The 14,964-nt window shown below is 46.0% G+C and overlaps 1 protein-coding gene across 2 annotated transcripts in view; it reads left to right on the forward strand.

Moving 5' to 3' along the window:
* The window catches only part of Trappc9 (trafficking protein particle complex subunit 9), a 440,029-nt gene extending 426,440 nt beyond the window's left edge, over positions 1 to 13,589 (forward strand). For both annotated transcript variants that reach the window (XM_060389314.1, XM_060389315.1), the window contains 2 exons: positions 12,392 to 12,615; positions 13,042 to 13,589. In XM_060389314.1, the coding sequence (XP_060245297.1) occupies positions 12,392 to 12,615; positions 13,042 to 13,209 (392 nt within the window). In that variant the 3' untranslated portion in view covers positions 13,210 to 13,589. The remainder of the gene's footprint in view (positions 1 to 12,391; positions 12,616 to 13,041) is intronic.
* The last annotated feature ends 1,375 nt before the right edge of the window (positions 13,590 to 14,964 follow it).

The raw sequence follows: 14,964 nt of genomic DNA on the forward strand, positions 1-14,964 counted from the left end.
CAACAAATACTAAGACACAGACACCTGTTAGATTTATAATTGCCTTATTTACCTTGGGCTGGGCAGATATTTCACTTACACTGTCTCAACCTCACCATCCACCTCCCAGCCCCCATCCAATGCCATCCACCTTAATCCTCTCATCTGGACTATCTTCCATCCATAATCTTATCTATACTTGCTCGTATTCTTTATCTGGGCTTTTCCACACCATTATTGGAGTCGTTCCTTCCAACCTACATGGTTCCTTCTCCACACTAACCCATTGTGGCGTCCTTCTTCCTTCTCTGTTCCTGCCTGTCTGTTTCTTGTGATTCTCTCTTGAACCCAAAAGCCGGGGAACCCTAGCCACTCCTACCCCATTTTTGCCCTGCCCAGGTATAGGCTGTTTAATCAACCATCAGATATAATGACTTAGGCAGGTTTACACAACAAGGATAGGTTAACCAGATCTTGAGGGCTAGCATCAGAACAACCCCCAAAATGAGGAAACACAAACAAGGCCACTGGATGGGCAGAGGATGGATGGCTAAATGGCTAAATGATGGTTGATGGGTAATGGGTAGATGGATGGATGATAGAAGGTGGAGGTAGATGGGTGATAGACAGATGGATTGATGCTAAAATAATAATAGATGATGAGTGGGATAGAAGATGGGTAGATGAATGATAGAGATGAATAGGTTACAAGTAGGTGGGTGATGGAAGATGGAATAATGGGTGAGGCATGCATGAATGATGGAAGAGATAATGGAAAATGGATAGGTAGATGTTGGATTGAGGACAGAGATTGGTGATATGTTGATGGATGGTAGATAATGAATATATAGATTCTGGCTGGCTGGATAGATGATGAAGTGATGATAGATGGGGGTTGATGGATGGATGGGTGGGTGGGTGGGTGGATGGATGGATGGGCAGACAAATGGACAGATGGATGGACAGATAGATGGATAGAAACTGGATGGGTGGATAGAAGGTGGATTGATGATAGATGGGTTCGGCTGGCTGACTGGATGGTTGAATAGATGGGAATGGATGAATGAATGGATGGATGGATGGACAGAAGGATAGTAGATAGGTAGAAGAATGGATGTTGGCAGATGTGCTACATCCACACATCTCAGTGGAAGGCTAAGACAAGAGGATCTCAAGTTCAAGACTAGCTAGACTATATATCAGAGGTGGATAAGGAGATGGATAATAGTTAGTTAGCTTGGTGATCTGTAGTCTAATATTCTTTGAGTTTGTGGAGAGAGAAAAGACCCTGTCCACATTTTTGTTGTGATGTTGAGGTGAAGGTAGTTAAGTAAGTGAAGAGAAATTCTATGGGTTCCTCTAGCTGGAAATAACACAAAGCTAAAGTCCCCAATGTGGTTTCCTATGGCTCTGAGCAGTATTAGAAGCAAGTGGGCATTCAGAGAAGTGAGCTATGAAGCTGGTCACAGTTTATGTAGCATCTGGAAAGTCAGGTTTGCCTATGACTTTATATTCAATCCCAGGTTCAGAAGGCTTGGACTCTGGCATCCCTTGCTCCCACATACCTGGGAAGAGACATTTTCTTTAGGGCTGGCCACTGAGCCTGCCATGGTAGAGTGACATTCTGAGATTTCCAGATTAATGCCTGACAGCACTGGGCCAGAGGTTTCAGACAGAAGTCAGGCTGGAGGACTGCATTAACCACTGTGACTTCTCTCCTGGGCTGGGCTCGGCTTCTTTTCAATGGTATATTGATCAGCTGGAACCAGGAGCAGCCCAGCCATTTCCCAGAATGACCCTACACCTTGCCAGACTGCCTGAGCACTACCTCCATGCCCAAGGCTAACAGACTGTCTGCACCCTCAGAGAGGACAGAATTGGTCACATCCCTTGGTCGAGGGTGCAGATGTGTGAATCTGGTGCTAGAGTTGCCTTTGGTTCTTGAGTGCCAACCCCATCTATAGCCACTCTTTCCCTGCTGCACCCATCCCGGCTCATATCACCCCCATTCCCACCACCACCCCACAAAAGCCCTGTGCCAGCACTGTCCACCTACAGATAAGGGTGGGGGAGAGTCCAAGGCCTGGGTGACCCTGTGGTGAGGACAAGAGTTTAAACTCAAGCCCATGTACAGGAGCAGGCAGACGGCTACCCAGGAGTCTAGTGTGTGCTTTATTCAAGCAGATTTGAGAGCAGATGAGAGGTTGAAAGGCAGAGACATTGCTTGGGAACAAAGGAGTCCTTTCAAGTTCTTGGCTGATCTCAGAGAATTGTCTTTGCATAATGCTGCCAGTCAGCAGGCATAGGTTCCTTTGTCCTCCTGGTTTCTCTTCAGTCCTCTGAAGTTCCAATCCAAAATGAGAATTAAGAAGGGCTGCACAGAGAGCCAAAGCTCCCAGGGAACAATGTATTCTGTCCCCGTGGAGTGAGACAGGACCAGTGCCTGCACCTACTGTCATCCTTTCCCTGGGCCCCAATCCCTCCTGACAGAAAGGTCTTGGGCCAATAAGCAAGGTCTTGGTCCAATAAGCAAAGTCCACAGCTATTCACTAGATACGAACTAGTCTTGGTCTGTCTCACAGGGTTTTTGATAGAGGTAAACTCTGAGACTCCTTCAGGACCCAGGTTCCATCTTGTCCCCACGCAGAGTAAACCACCCTTCCTGGGGGATCCCAGTCCATGAACTGACCTTACCATATGTGTACAACTACATTGGGTGGCTCACTGTCAACCCCATGGCCACGCTGCTGCTGTTGAAAGCTAACTCTGCCTTTTGGGGTGGGTACCCAGCTATCCAGCATTAGGCCTCTCCGTTGCCATCTGATTAGGCTTCTTTTTTTTTTCCTCCCTCCACACCCACCATTCACCTTTTTGAGGTGAAAATCTATTATTTATTATGTAGTTATTAAAATATGATTACATTTTACAAATATATATTACTATATATGTATAGTTACAGGGTTTATTATATAAACGTATTACATTATTATTCCCTTTCCTTTTTATCCAGTCCCATTCTTGTCCTTTCTCCTTCGCTGCCTCCCTCTCTCTATCTGTGTGTGTGTGTGTAAAAATATAAACACAACTTGCTCAGTATATTTCGTGTTACTTGTATATATATGATTTCAGGGCTGACCAATCGGTGTTGGGTGAACTTCTTAGGGGACTCATCCCTGTGGAGGACTACTCCTCCTGCCCTCAGATTTCCTTCGTTGCCTGGAATTCTTTGTTCTGGTCTTTAGGAAGCCATATTGTTGACCTATCATGGGAGAAGCTCTTTGCTATTTCTAGGAGACACAATTTGACCCCCGATTTCCTGGTTCTCCGGCTCTTACAGTCTTTCCGCCCCTTCTCCAGCCATGCTCCCTAAGCCTTGGGTGTAGATTCATCAACTGGGACTAGGAACCTCCTGATCAGTTGTTTTCTACATTTTGCCCAGTTGTGGCTATCTGTAATGGTCTCTGTCTATTGCAAAGATAAGGTTCTTTGGTGATGGGTGAGAGTTACACTGATCTGTGGGCATAGGATAAGAATTTACAATGCAGTTAGGAATCGTGCTGGCTTAGTGAACTGTAGATAGTAGAACTGTGAACCACACTAGCAGTGGGTAGCTAGATAAGTTTCCAGTGCCAGAAGTAAACTTCATGCCTGCCAAATGGGCTTAAATCCAACTAGACTGCTGTTAGTTACCACCAAGTAGGAGTGCTGCTGGTACATCCTTAGACACGGCTTGTCATGCTGAACATTGCTGAGGTTCATAGGCATGAACATGGGTAGGGGTGCTGGTTGCTTCCATCTCTTTGCTTAAATAGCACCTCCCAGTACTAGGAAGCTAGTCCTCGGGGAAGAGGCTTTCAATGCAGATCCACTTTGGGTCTCCCCTTCTCTTTTTTAAATTTCTCCTTCATATCTTGTTATTCCCCTCTCTAGTGGTTCCCCATACCTAGGTTTTCCTTTCCTAGGTTATTCTAGGTTATACACTCACCCCTGATGATTTGAGCTGGGAAACATGGATAAAAAAAGAACATGTGACCCTTGTCTTTCTGGATCTGGGTAACCACACTCAATAAGATCTTTTCTACTTCATCCATTTGCCTACAAAATTCATGATTTCATTTCTCTTTGCAGTTGAATAGTATTACATAGTGTATGTGTATCATGTTTTCATTATCTATTCCTCCGCTGAAGAACATTTAGGTGGTTTCCATTTCCCAGCCATTGTGAGTAGAGCAGCAATGAACATGGCTGAGCAAGTAGTAGGATGTCTAGTTCTTTGGAAATTTGCCAAGGGTGGTAGCTGGGTCATATGATGGGTTTAGTTTTAGCTTTTTGGGTATTCTCCACACTGGTTTTCGGAATGGTTGTATCAGTTTGCAGTCCCACCAACAGTGAGTAAAGGTTCCTTTTTCCCCAAAGCCCCTTTGGCATTTGTTGTCAGCTCTTTTGTTGATCTTTGCCATTCTGACTGTGGTAAGATGAATTCTCCAAGTTGATTTGATGTCCCCAAATTGCTAAGGATGATGAACATTTTTTGAGACATGTCTAAGTCACTTTTATTTCTATTTTAGTTCATGTTTTAATGGGTTGGTTTTGGCTCTTTACATATAGTAGACATTAATCTTTTGCCAAGTATGTAGCTGGGAAAAATTCTCTTTTACTCTGGGCTTCCTCTTCATTCTGTTTAGAAGCCGTTTAGTTTTATGATTCCTCGGCAAATGGAATTCTATCCAAAAAAAAAAAAAAAAAGCCCTGTTCTTTACCTGTATTTGCCTGTTTCCTTTTTTTTTAAATTTTATTTTATTTTATTAATTACACTTTATTCACTTTGTATTCCCCCATAAGCCTCTCCCTCCTCCCCTCCCAGTCCCACCCTTTCACTAATGCCCCTCCCCAAGTCCACTGATAAGGGAGGTTCTCCTCTCCTTCCTTCTGATCTTAGTCTATCAGATCACATCAGGAGTGGCTGCACTGTCATCTTCTGTGGCCTGGTAAGGCTGCTCCCCCCTCAGGGGGAGGTGATCAAAGAACAGGCCAATCAGATTATGCCTGTTTTCTTATAGCAGCTTCAGTGTAAACACAGGTCTAATTTCATGCTTCATGTGGACATCCATTTTCCCTAGCACCACTTGTTGAGGTGCCTTCTTTTCTTCATTGTATGTTTTTGGCATCTTTGTCAAATATTAGATGGCTGAGGTTATATGCACTCATGTATGGGGTCTTCTATTTTGTTTCAATGGTCTATGTGTCAGGTTTTTGTTGTTGTTCTGCGCCTATTAATATGATCATGTGAATTTTAAGTCTATGTATGTATTCATACATGTATTCAATATATTATTGAATAAATTGACTTGTGTCTGTTGAACTACCTCTGCATCTTCAGGATAAAGACAGCTTGATAATGGTATATATTCTTTTAAATGTGCCTATATTTGGTTTGCAAGTATTTTACCAAGAATATATGAATGTATATTCATCAGGGATATTGGCCTCTGGATTTCTTTTTGGTTGTGTATTTACCTGATTTGGTATTAGAATTATACTGGCTTCATAGGCATTTGGAAACACCCCTTCTATTTATATTTGTATTTGTATTAGGGAGGCAGGGAGAATCATTTGAAGACTTGCTGTAGACCTTTTTGGAAAGTCTAGTAGAATTCTCCTGTAAACCCATCTGGGTTCTTGTCTGTCAGAAGCCTTTTTATTCCTGCTTCAGTCTCTTCATTTGCTGTGGGTCTGTTTAAATGTTGACCTCTTCTTGCTTTAACTTTGGAGGTTTTTGTTGGTTCCAGAAATTAACTCATTCCTTTTAGAGTTGTCAAATTATTGGAGAATAGATTTTTAATGTATTCCCTATAATATTCTGAACTTCTTTGGCTGCTGTAATATTTCTCTGTTCATTTCTGATTCTGTTAATTTGGGCATCTCTTTTTTCTTTTGATTAGTTGGGTTATGTTGATCTTGTTTATCTTCTCCAAAAATAAGCTCTTAAATTCATTTATTCTTTATATGATTTTGTTTTTATTTCATCAATATCTTATCTGATTTTTATTTCTTGATGGATTTAGGTTTGGTTTGTTCTTGGTTTTCCAAATTTTTGGGTTGCATCATTAAGTCACTTATTTGTGCTCTTTCTAATTTTTTAATATGTGTGCTTAGAGCTACAAATTTTCCTTGTATGGCTGTTTTCAGTATGTTCCAGAGATTTTGTTGTGTTATGTTTTCATTTTCTTTTACTTCAATTAATTTTGTATCTTTTTTTTTTTTTATTTCTTTGACTCACACACCATTCAATATTGAATGGTTTAATCTCTGAGTTTATGTACATGTTAGAGATTTGTTTGCTGTTTTAAGTTTTATTCTATTATTGTCTGATAGGACACACAGAATTACTTAAGGGTTTCTGAATTTGTTTTATGTCCTAGGATGTGGTCTGTTTTAGAGAAGTCTCTATGGGGTGCTCAGCAGAATGTTTTTTTGGAGGGGGGTTGGTGTTTGGGTAAAATTTTTAAATAGACATCTGGCAGGCACATTTGATCGCTTAATTCTGATGTTTCTCTGTCTGGATGACCTCTCAATGGGATAAAATGAGATATTGAAGTCACCCACTATTACAGGGTTGATGTTAATCTGTCTTTAATTCTAGTAGTACACCGTTGGTGTATATACGGTTAAGATTATTTTCGTAGTGTTCTATTGCTGTGAAGAGATACCATGACCATGGAAAGTTACATAAAAGAAATGATTTAATCAGGGCGTGGTTACAGTTTCAGAGGTTAAATTCATCATCACGGCAGGGAGCATGGCGGCACACGGGCAGACATGCTGCTGGCGAAGTTGAGAGTGCTACATCTGGATCTGAGGCAACAGGAAGAGAGACACACCCGGCCTGGCTTAAGCTTTTAAAACCTGAAAGCCCACCCTTAGTGACACACCATCTCCAGCAAGGTTACACAGTCCCAATCCATCCCAAATAGTGCCACTCCCTGATGACTAAGCATTCAAACATATGAGCCTGTGGGGACCATTCTTATTCAATCCACCACAATTGTAATGTCTCCTTAGTTAATTGTTCCCTTGATTCACATGAAGTGTTCTTCTTTCTACCTTTTGATTACTTGTAGTTTAAAGTATATTTTGTCAGCTATTAGTATAGAAACACCTGCTTGCTCCTTGGTCCCACTTGAAACACTATTTTCTTCCTTTCACTTTAAGATTTTGTCTATCTTTAAAACTGAATTGAATTTCTTGTAAATAAGAGAAAAATTTATTCTGTTTTAATTTAGTCAACCAGCCTACGTCTTTTGGAGAATTGAGGTCATTAATATTTAAAGTTGTGTTGATTGCAGCCTCAGTTGTGCTTTGTTTCAATAATCATATCTTCATTCTTCTATTTCAGTAATTCTTTGTTTCAATGATCATATCTTTTATAGTCTGTTAGCTGGGCTTATTCCTCTCTTCTGTGTATATTTTGTCTATTTTGTCTGCTGGGTTATAATTCTTTGAGACTGCTTAGGGCATGTAAAGTTTTTGGAGTCTGCTAGTCAAGGTTGGCAGCCATTCTTTTAGAATGTGGAGTATGTTACTTCAGTCACTTCAAAGTTTCCACTGAGAAATCTTCCTGGTTATTCTTTTGGGTGTGACTTGTCTTTTTCTCTTGTAGCTTTGAATACTCTTTGTATATTTAGTGTTTTAACTATAATACGCCTTGGGGATTTTCTTTTTTGGTTTTGTCTGTATGAAGTCCTATGTGCTTCTTGTATCTGCATGGGTGAATCTTTAATTACTTGTGTAAGATGGGGTGTTTCTGTCTCTGACTTTTTTGAAGATCTGAACCATGCCATTAACCTGGGATTCTTCTCCCTCATCTATGCATATAATTTGGAGTATTGGTCTTTTCACATTCCTTTCCTGTGCTTTTTATCTTTTCATAATCTTTGCTTGTACTGTCAAATTCCTCTACTTTATCTTCAAGTCTTAATGTTTTAAGTCTTCTAGTTCAGTTAGATTTTTGAAGTGCATGTTTATTTCAAGTTCTCTTCAATATTTGTCTTTATTGATTACAGTTTTCAAATCCTAGATGATCATTTCATTCAGCCTTATGTGATTTTTAGGCATCACTCGGGTTTAAACTTCTTGAATTCTTTGATGAAGCTTATGATTGTATTTTCAAATTCTGTGTCCTGGGGTTTTCATCTATGTAACTGTTACTAGAGATCATTTCTATAGGACTGGTGGGTTTGGGCGGGGTATACTGCCTTGATCTTTCCATTTTGGGAGGGATCTGAAGCCTGTGGACTTTTTTTTAGGTCTGTGTCTGATATGGGCACAGCAGGCTGTGTGTGTTGAAGTCAGATGGACACAGGGGGCTGGGATAGTGAGTAGGATCTATGTCCTGATCCCAAGCTTGGAGGTTAGCAGTGGTGTGGGTGGGTCTCACCAGACTATGCCACAGCAGTTGGTATGTGTTTCTGAACTAGATTTAGAAAGGCACATACAGGCAAAACTCTAGTCTTCTTATACTAGGCTAGGTCCTGCTACGAGATGTATGGTGCCAGACAAGCCTGGGTGAAATGGGGTGGGGAAGAGTCCAAATTCTCTGGCCAGTAGTAGGGGTGCAAGCGGGATCTGTACCTTAAGGTAGTGAGTGGGAAGTCCTGCATTTCACATTCTCAGAGGAGGGAGTGAGGAAGGCCGGAGCTTGGTTGGTGAAGCATTTCCCTAGACTGTGTGAGGAAGCTCTAAATCTGATCCCTAAGTACCACTTGAAGTCTTGGTGATCCTTGCCTATAATCCTAGTATAAGGATCAGAAGTTGAAGGTCGTCTGCTGCTGGAGAGCAAGTTCAAGGCCAGCCTGGAATACATGAGGCCCTATCTCAGGGAATGAACAACAGGGAAAGGGCTTTTGGATTCTAGGGATGGGGAGGGATATCCTTGGCTCTGCCTCTGTCTCTGCACCAGACTACATAGCAGAGTCCTGTCCTGCCCCTGCAGTGTGGCCTCATGTCTGGGTACTGGTGACAGGTGTCTGTAGTGTCGTGGAGGCAGTAAACCACAGTGAACACAGCCCTCAACCAGTATGTGCACTGGGTTGTGGGTGGCCAGAGTCTTGGGGCTGAGGAGCCCAGCTTGCACTCCCTGGAATCCATTGGCCATCATGAGGCCAGAGAGCCTCCAAAAGAGGACTGCACATACACACAGCCCTCTTCTTGAACTCCAATTTGCCTTAATTTTAATTTAACTCCCTTTAATCTTTAATGAAAAGTTGTAAAAGTAAATTATTTCCCCAGGAGAGGCAGCAGCTCCTCAGGAGCTGTTCTCAACTTGAGGGTAATTACACATGTGAGTCTTGAGCAGCCTCCATGCCAGGGAGAGGCATTCTGGTTTATGAAGTAATTAGCTACCTCAATGATTGTTAAAAACACATGCCATTTGGTGGATGGAGTATGTGGCACCAGCCCCACAGAGCACAGGCCCTGGCAGGGACTCAGGGACAATAAGCCACTGTCTGGTCCTGATCAGGTCACTGCAGGCTTGTGCTTCAGGGGTTTGGAGCCAACTGCCTGTATTCTCTTGTCCTTCTTCCACCTCCAAACTTGTCTTGGACTTCAGCACTCTGAAAGAGGCAAGGAGCCCCAGAGTGTAGATGTGGGATGGTGGCAAATTGACATCATTTCCCCAAGAACCAGTATCACAGCCTCTTTTTGAGTCAGACCCTCAAATCACCCTCACTCTGCCAAAAACACTCAGGCCAGTGGGGTTGGCAATTGGGAAGGCCATGGAGGAGTGGATTATAGGAATGTACAGGGGGAGTCTGGGTATGTGTGTGAGGACTATGGTCAGGGTGGGGAGCTACAGGAACTAAATTACAACTACTGGACACCAACACGCCTGGTTCTGAGCTTAAATGAAAAGTTCAGCTACTTGCCTCTTACTGGTAAAGAAGAAAACCAATGCATTTGGTTGGCTAAGCACCTAGCCATCTGCCCATTAGCTTCAGAGAACATGAACAGTTTGTCCTGGATGATTAGAAATAATGAGATTTTATGCTAAATCTGCTACTGATTTCCTCAGAGGACAGGTGGTTGGTGGTACTGAGTGGGACACCTAGGTGAGCTCTAACATCACCTCTCAGGCTTGTTTTATTTCCTTTCCTGTCTTTTACCTCATCTATGGGATGATGCTTCTCCTTGACCCATTCCAAAGCCTTCTGGATCAACTCCAGCTGTTCTGTTTAGGTCCATTCCCACATCTGGAGGGGGCTTGGAGGCTGGAGCACCAACCCCTTGTCTTTCTCTTTCGTGTTCCTGAAATCAAGCTCTTTATCCCAAAGGTGGCCTTTTGCTCCTAAACTATATTTAGCAGTCCCCCATTTTCCAGGGCACCAGAGGGAGGTTGTGGGTGAAGGCAAGGCTGACAGGCTCAGAGACCTGTTGGGGGTAATTTCACACATAGCGCAAACCAATGGGAGCTGGAGTCTGGCCTGAAAGCATAGAGCAGACAAATGAGGTATTGGGGAGACTCCAGGTACAGTGAGCCCTGGGGGATCCTAGGCCACCTTACCTCTCTCGCCGCAGAGTGTGCCCTTCTCAGAGCTAGCCACATCCTGGTGTCTGTTAAGGTCTGTACTGTGGGTTCCCAGCTCTTTCCTGTCAGGGCTGGCTTGCACCTATATGACATACAGCTAACCTCTCTTGGGCTTTTGCTTCTCCCCACAGCCCGGTTCAGTGTGGATTGGGCATAAAAGGTACCCTGTTTCTTGGATTTGGCAGGCCGTAACACTGTGGACCCTGGTCCCACCAGGGAAGCAGACAGATGCCACCGTGGCTGAGTTGGGGACCAGTGCTGAGAGGGCTTGAGCCATCACCACTCATTTTTGTCATGTTTCCTAAGATGGGTATCAGGGAAAATTTCCTCCTCTCTTCTGCTGTCCCATCATGGAAGGTTGCCTTTCCCCCATTCAGTATCTAGGAAGGTACAGAAAATTCCTTGTTCCTAGATATCATGTACAGGAACATTGTGAGAACTATGTGCCAAGGAAAGAGGGTAGTAGCGACTGCTTATTAGAGTCACATGCTTGGCAGCAAGAGTGAGCCATCCACTGTCTGGTCCTGAGGGCTTCCCAGAATTCAGGACAGGGACTAGATGGGATAGTCAGTTACGCCAATTCAGGCTGGAGTAGGCAGTCCTTCTGGAGAGTCCTGCCTTCTGTGTGGGTATGCACTAAGGTGCTGGAAGGAAGCTGTTACCTACAAATGGGCTATATAGCCTCTCCCTCATTCTGGGCCCAGGAAGTACCACACTCATGCCAGCTTTCTGGACAGGAAGGAGTCTCTCCTGACATGACAGGGTAGAGGCGGACTGCCAGGTGCAGAGTTGGAGCAGGAAAAGGTTAACAGGCAGGCAGGGAGGGCTTGAAGATGGCCCACAGCACTGCCCTGGCTACCCTGACGGCCTACACGGTCCTCTGCAGAGAAAAGCCGAAAGCATTGTAATGAGCCAGCCACCTTCGCTCCCCCTTAATGGAAGCAGCCGTTGCTGCCACTGTCTCTCTCCCTCACCCCCATTTTATGCAAGAAGCTCCAACTGTACCTGGTTGGGATCAAGAAATAGTTATGAAGACCCTGTGTGTAGTAGAGAAAGGGTTGGGTGGAGGACTGCTGGGTGTCTTCCTCCATGAGACTCTGTGGCGTATGGAGAAACTGAGGCTGGAAACAGAAGTCACTGAGTTGAGTTGCCCTCCAGACTCATCAGATGCTATGATGGAAGCTGGGATGGGGCTACCACCGAGTCCTCCTAGAGGGTCCTTTCTGGAGCCTGCATACTAGCTCTAACGTCGTTGCCCATAGCCCTGCATAGCATAACCTTGTATATTCTCACGTAGCCATTAGTGTTGGCATCCACTCCTCATCTGCACAGAGGAGAGAGTCAAGGCTCAGGCAAGATAGTGGGTGATGGGCCTCAGGCCTTACAGGCAGGAGTAGGCACGCCCAGGTCCCTCAGATCCTCACTCTGGACTCAGCAGAGCAAGACAGCTCGTGGAAGGAGTGCCTCATCCTTGCACAGCCTGCGGGGCATCAGGGTGCCACTATATACTTATGTGGATTACAGCTCAGTGGCCAGGGACCACCACCCGGTCAGACTCAGGCCAGATGGTCCTGTGCATCCAAAAGTGGAAGAGCTCCCCTCCTGACTGGCTGCGGCTGGGAGTTCCAGGAGGAACGTCCCGGGTCCAGGCTCCTCCTAAGTGGATAGCCTCTTTGGGTGACAGCTCTCCTCCTGCCGTGCCTGTCTCTGTCAGACTCTTTCAGGAAAATAGGGTCCAGTCATGCCCGTGGGTCCCCAGTGCCCTGGCATGGAACAAGGAGTTGCAAGTCAGTCTGGCTACCTCTGATAGCCTTCTGTCTCTTGCAGATGTGCTGGTCGACGGGCATCCATGTGACTGTGAGGTGGCAGCTGCCTGCCAGGTCGGTGATCCCGTGCGCTTGGAGGTGCGGCTGACGAACAGGAGTCCCCACAGCGTGGGGCCCTTCGCCCTCACCGTGGTCCCCTTCCAGGACCACCAGAACGGAGTGCACAACTATGATCTGCAGGATGTCATCTCCTTTGTGGGGTCCAGCACCTTCTACCTTGACACGGTGAGTGTGAGCTTGGGCACAGTCCTCCGTGTCTAACCCACTGTGGCACCCTATAGAGCACTGCACCCAGGGGTCAGCTCAACGGTGTCCCTGCGCACCCACAGCTCCTCCCTGCAGGGGTCACAGCAATACACAGAGGAGTCAAGGAGCCCTGGGGTTTGGTTCAGACACTTGTCCGCAGACTGACACCACACACACTACTTCCTACATTCCCGCTTTCACTAAACCTAGACAGTTCAGGGAAGAAACAGTGACTCCTTTCAAAACTAGAAATGGGTTCTCAGAGACACGCAACCCCTCATCTAACGAAACACGGCAGAAAAGCTTCGGATGGAGCAGGGTGCCCCACCCCTCTCGCGTTACCAGTGTCAGGTTGCCGTGGGCTCTACAGATCTGATATGACGCCTCTTCCTTTTCCCACTCCAGGTGCAGCCATCAGGCCAGTCAGCCTGCCTCGGGGCCCTCCTCTTCCTCTACACAGGTGACTTCTTCCTCCATATCCGGTTCCATGAAGACTGCAAGAGCAAGGAGCTGCCACCGTCCTGGTTTTGCTTACCCAGTGTGCATGTGCGGGCCCTGGAGGCACAGGCCTGAGCCCCTCCCCCTTTAAGGCTGTGTCCTCTTCCCTCCTGGAAGTTACCCCATTTACTGCCTGCTCCGTTTCTGGCCTATTACCCTGAGTGACCTCATATCCAGGGCCAGCCTGGGTGGCCCTGCTGTATGGCCAGCACTGCAGAAGATCCTTCCTGCTCTGTCATCTCCTTTTAGCTTTAAGAAGAAATGCTGAGCCATCCCTTGAATCTCCTGAGGTCTGGCTCGCCCCTAGGAATGGGACTGACAACCCAGTCAAGGGGAGGGGACAGTGCAGGTGACCAGGGTGAGTGGGCATCGGGGTGTTTCCTGTCTGTGTGTTCTGGTCTCCAGGTCTGTGTACTCTTGTTGCTGTGTTCTCCAATAAAGACCTGCCCTGCTTACCTTACATTGTGTTCATTGCAGGCAATGGGGAAGTGAGAGAGGGGGATAGAATTAAAACCAAACCCAACCCGACCACACCCTGCCAGGTAAGACATCTGGCTCAGGGGTCCCCTGGCTGGCAGGGTAGGCTGCATCTGTCTCTGAGATAGCCAGCAATACTAGGTTACCTCCTTCAACTCAAGTAGGGCTCCAGAGGCCCCACTTGCTTCCCCATTAGCAGGTGCTCGAATGACCTATGGCTCTGAAATCTTCCTTTCATCCCAAGTTGCCCAGTGGTGTGGCTTCGGCCTAACCTACCCTGTTTCAGCTTTGATCCCAGTGTTTTGAAAACCGCACTGAAGATCTAGGGGCGGGGTTGTGGAGCAAGGGGCTGTGGTGGCCTCATTGCCAGACTATGCTCAACTCAGCCTTGCTTTATAAACCCCACTTACCGCAAGGCTCACCTCTGACCAGTTGCCCTACAGCCTAGACCCTCTGGAGCCCTGCTGTGTAAGCCTCTGGAGAAGCCCTTGCTTTCTCCTCAGAGGCCTCTGGGTCTAAGCATTCATTTTACCACATGCCAAGTCCCAAGGAAGACATGGGACACACAGTTTCCTTGGGAGATGAGGGGACATTTTTGGTTTGGGGTGTGTGTGTGGTTAGAGTGAAGTTATAGCAGGGAGTAGCTGAGCTGAGTTGCTTCCACAGTGGAACTCTTCTAGAAATAACACACAACTGTCTACCCACAGAGGAAATGAGAGACAGGAGATACACATGTGCTGGCTCCCAAGTCACCTGGAGATGTCCTGGTGAAGGTGCTCAGGGGCCAACCTGGACAAGTGATACCCCTTAGTTCCCAGGGAATTTTCAGGCTTCGAGGCCCAGCAGGTACCAGCCTTGGGCATCCTGGATGCACAGAAAGTTCTAAGGAATTCTGGAGCTGAAGATGCCAGGTGCCTGCCAGAGACCACTCAACCTATCAGAATAGGCCTCCTAGAGTTCTGAGAGGCAGTCATACAGGCCTCAGGAGCTCTATGGTTTAGGGCATGGGGTGCTTCCTGGTGGCCTAAAACTCTAGCTTTCAGCCCCATACTCAGAGGATGTGCCTTTTGGCTGCCTACCCATAGCCTCCTGTTGTCACCTAGGGATGGAGGGAGCATCACAACATGCTGGTGTGGGGAGGGGAACATGTTGTACCCTACCAGACACAATCTTCCCTTTAGTCTCAAGTACATCCAGGGGAAATAACCGGAAGGTTTGCCTGTGCCAGCAAGTGGAGACCCAGGAGAAATCCCTTGGCCCTCCTCTCCAAGAGTTCAAAGCAGGGGTGGGCCTAGCCACTCTGGTTGCTTCATAATGCTCTAGCCTCTCTTGTTAATACAGCTATGTCCCTGA

This window comes from Meriones unguiculatus, chromosome 8, assembly GCF_030254825.1.
Source record: "Meriones unguiculatus strain TT.TT164.6M chromosome 8, Bangor_MerUng_6.1, whole genome shotgun sequence".
NCBI classification, from domain to species: Eukaryota; Metazoa; Chordata; class Mammalia; order Rodentia; family Muridae; genus Meriones; species Meriones unguiculatus.